This window comes from Rhagoletis zephyria, unplaced genomic scaffold, assembly GCF_001687245.7.
Source record: "Rhagoletis zephyria isolate East Lansing unplaced genomic scaffold, Rhagoletis_zephyria_1.1 Rzeph_scaffold_05814, whole genome shotgun sequence".
NCBI classification, from domain to species: Eukaryota; Metazoa; Arthropoda; class Insecta; order Diptera; family Tephritidae; genus Rhagoletis; species Rhagoletis zephyria.
In genome coordinates this window covers 35908-39680 of record NW_016162897.1, presented here as the reverse complement: position 1 = coordinate 39680, position 3773 = coordinate 35908, and the positions used below count along the sequence as shown (strand labels likewise).

The window sequence follows — 3773 nt, the reverse complement described above, 5'->3', positions numbered from 1 at the left end:
AACATTGACGACGCCGCCGCCGCAATATCTATCGGCGTAAACCTCTAGTTTGAATTCGTTCCATACATTTTTGGGCAGCAAATTTTTATCAGTTGCGGNACTTGAATAAGAGTGGTGAATGGCTGACGCTCACAAAATGATAGGATAAGTTTAGCAGCTTCATGGTTTTCTATGCTCTTTGGTATGTGGCTAATGGCCAGATGCGCCGGCGCTATTTGAGGCGCCGGCGTCGCCGCCGCCGCCGATTATTTCTAACATTGACGACGCCGCCGCCGCAATATCTATCGGCGTAAACCTCTAGTTTGAATTCGTTCCATACATTTTTGGGCAGCAAATTTTTATCAGTTGCGGCAACGCATGCGTTGCCAATGTGGCGTCTTCTATTCAAAATCACAGAGTTGACTTGGATGTCAGTCAAAAGATCCCTGTGATGCAGAAACGAATTTTTATCTGGCGGAGCCTTAACTATAAAACACAATATCCGTCAAATGCCTACCAAGACTTATCTGGTAAAAAATGAAGCGCATATCAAATTTTTCGATGAATTTTTGGCATAGTTCAGGATGTATGTCATTTATAGCGCGTGTGATTTCGTTCTTCACCTTTCGCACCATCTCGGGCTTATTGGCATAGACTAGAGCTCCAGAGAAAGAATTTCATTGGTGTCACATCGCAAGATCTCAGCGACCATTTTACCTTATTGTGTTCGCCCTGAGAAATTCGTTCGCAATAAAGCCATTGCTTCATGCTTTGCATGTCTTCTATTGCAGACCATTTAGTTTGTTATCATGTCACGATAACGTTCGCCGTAACAACGGTCCCGGCAAGTCGTACGGTCCGTTGACTTCGCCAACTGAAAAACTACCCGAAACAGTGACTCGTTGTGGGTGCATTGTTTTTTCTTGAATGGCGTGTGGATTTTCATTAACTCAAATGAGGCAGTTTTGCTGATTGTTGACTCAGAGGGCCGGTTATGTCCATCGAAAACGACCATTTTTATAAAACGTGTGTATCACTTTTACGCGTTGTTCAACTGAGTACCGCTCCATAACTAAGTTTGCCAAGGTCCGTAGTACCAATTGTCTGAAAAAGGTATAATTAAGAAAAAACATTAACATGTTACAAATAATTGCTGTCAAAGATCTGTATCACTCTTGAATCAACCTATATGTATGTATATATGTAACGTGTACTTAACCCTTTAGAACTACCTTCTGGATCTGATGGAGAACGTTTACAAAGACATTTCGCCGAATAATTTCACAGAGGATGCCGACGGAGGGGAGGATATGTTGAAATTGATTAAACGTGTCGAAATATTGTCCATGGCTTGCCATCTCGGCCATCGTCATTGCGTATTGGAGAGCGCACGTCACTTTCACAATTGGATGGAGGTGGCCAATCCGGACAACAATAATCCGTAAGCAAGAAATAAAATTATTATTTTTTCTTTTTCATTTTATACTACACACTTGCATATGTACTTACGTTTCGCTTTGACTTCAGAATTCCACCGAATTTGCGTGGCATTGTTTATTGCACAGCAATTCAATATGGCAGCGAGTACGAATGGGAATTCGCTTTCCAACGCTATCGCAGTACTACAGTCTCAACCGAAAAAGAACTACTACTCAGCGCACTCGGCTACTCCCTTGAACCGTGGATATTGGCGCGCTACTTGCGACGCTCAATCAGTGGTGAAGACATTCGCAAACAAGACGTATATAGGGTATTTGCGGCAGTGTCGGGCAATGTGGTGGGCCAGCAGATCGCCTTTGATTTCATGCGTAATAACTGGGAGGAGATCAAGACATAGTAAGTAATAATGGTAAATAAAAAAAAATCCCGATTGTTATTTTTTTAATTTTAAATTTTATAACTGTATCTCTTTACTTAACATAGCTTGGGTTCCACCATGTCCAATCTGAATATGATTTTGAAATTTGCCACAAAACGCATGAATTCGAAATTTTTCCTCACTGAATTGGAGTCTTTTATTAAAACGGATGTTAAAGATAATGGCCGGTCCATTCAACAAATTCTCGAACAGGTGCGTATCAATGTCGATTGGATGTCCCGCAACTACCAGGATATCATCGCATGGTTAAAGCTCGAGGCGTCAGCAAGGCAACGAAGGGATGGTACACCGAAAGTAGCTCACTAATTGATAATCAAATTTGTTTTTAAATAAAATTTTGTGTGTTCTTATTGTTGTAAAATAATGGTAAATATTTTACATTTCCACGTGAAAAGTGTAATTTAATTCTGTGTTGCGAAGCCAATGTAAACATTTTTAAGTATTCTAAGTAATTTTTATAAAATTACAGTATGTGTGTTAGTAAACTAAATCGAATCAAAACAAAATTTCTTATTAAAAAATCATTCACACTTATTTTGTATTAATATTGTTGTATTACTTGACAAGAGAGAACCCAGATATTTGTGTGTGCGAATCAAATTCAACTAACCGTTATATTTAACGCACAGCCAAACTAGCATTGCTTTGTTAAAACGGTTGTTGTTCTGGTGGCAAAAATGTTCCAGTCAATCACAACAATAAATTTTCTTAACGTTGAACCTTTCGATAAGAAACGTGTATTAATTTTGTTAAATTGTAAAAGATTAAATAAAGAAGAAGAAGATGCTAAAAAATTGTGTTTTTAGTGCATCTAAAGTGTTGTTTACTTTTATTTGAGAATTGCCGAAACCAAAGTACCCACCTTTGTTCTCTATATCGTGTGTTAATCTTATCAAATGTTATTAAAATTACATTAGTTTGCTAACATACATACATACATATTTATATATATACATACATACGTACACATTATCTTTTATGAATAGTGCTAAGCAAAATTATAATTATTATATCATAGGTATATTTTTATTTTAACTTAATGTGAGTGTGTAAAGTGTGTACTTAATATAAATTAAAAACTTCACTATATTAAAATGCAATATGGGTATTCACCAACTGTTCACAACCGTCGTTGCTTGAGCTAATCTGCCCTTTTGCCATGGTGGCGGACCAAGATTGCGCCGTCCTGGCTGTTGACATTTGTGTACCACAAGTAAACAAAGAAGAGAGCGAAAAGAAGAACGAGTTGAAACTGCCAACAAACAGTTCACTTTACAGCGAAAAACGTGTTTCAATTCTGCTAAATGCAAAAATGTTGCATTTTTCACCAAATCTATTAGAGAATTGTGAACGTTTTAGTGCACTCCATTGCTTTGCAGTTAAGGCTACTGCAGCAAACTACGGCAACATCTCAGCGGGATTGATTAGCTAACTTGCTAAAGGAGGCTGCTTGGAGCAGAAGCGAAATCATTGCAAATTAACACAATTTAAACTGATTTTTCACTTATAATTCAAATTTCTCTTTGCCGCTGATTTGTAAACAAACGTTTATTTACAAGTTACCACAACTGTCAAAATCGGCAAAACCAAAGTACCGGACCACTTGCTCAATTTGGTGAATACCTGTGACTGTTGGAATAAGGAGAAGGGTCGCCGCATCAAAAATATACTTTCTACCAAAATGCCGACACAAAATGCTTTCTTTTTTTTTATGTGTCAGATAGTGCCGTTTATGAAGGGTTCGATCCAAGGTACATTGAACAGGTAGTATCAGTAGAGCAGCTGATTTGATTTATTTTCAAATTATTTGGTCTCGAAAATGTCAAATATTTTTAATTTTTTTTCACAAAAATTCTGAATTGTTAAAATCCATTTGCATGTGAAACCTTTTTCCATACAAAACAAGCGATTGAAT

General features: G+C 37.4%; 1 protein-coding gene across 1 annotated transcript; it reads left to right on the top strand.

Annotated features, from left to right (window-relative positions):
* The first annotated feature begins 777 nt into the window (after nt 1-777).
* Nucleotides 778-3003, top strand: LOC108372501 (Suppressor of ER stress-induced death). The gene is made up of 3 exons (XM_017628211.1): nt 778-1420; nt 1507-1815; nt 1903-3003. Exons 1-3 carry the CDS (start codon nt 1224-1226, stop codon nt 2162-2164), a joined length of 768 nt encoding a protein of 255 aa, XP_017483700.1. The 5' UTR covers nt 778-1223; the 3' UTR covers nt 2165-3003.
* Nucleotides 3004-3773: the final 770 nt, after the last annotated feature.

Bases quoted from the DNA above. Each gene is read 5' to 3' on its own strand.
- LOC108372501 (XM_017628211.1), top strand. From the start codon at position 1,224: ATGGAGAACGTTTACAAAGACATTTCGCCGAATAATTTCACAGAGGAT. The intron at 1,421-1,506 runs GTAAGCAAGAAA...CTTTGACTTCAG, and splicing joins AATCCGGACAACAATAATCC to AATTCCACCGAATTTGCGTG. The intron at 1,816-1,902 runs GTAAGTAATAAT...TACTTAACATAG, and splicing joins TGGGAGGAGATCAAGACATA to CTTGGGTTCCACCATGTCCA.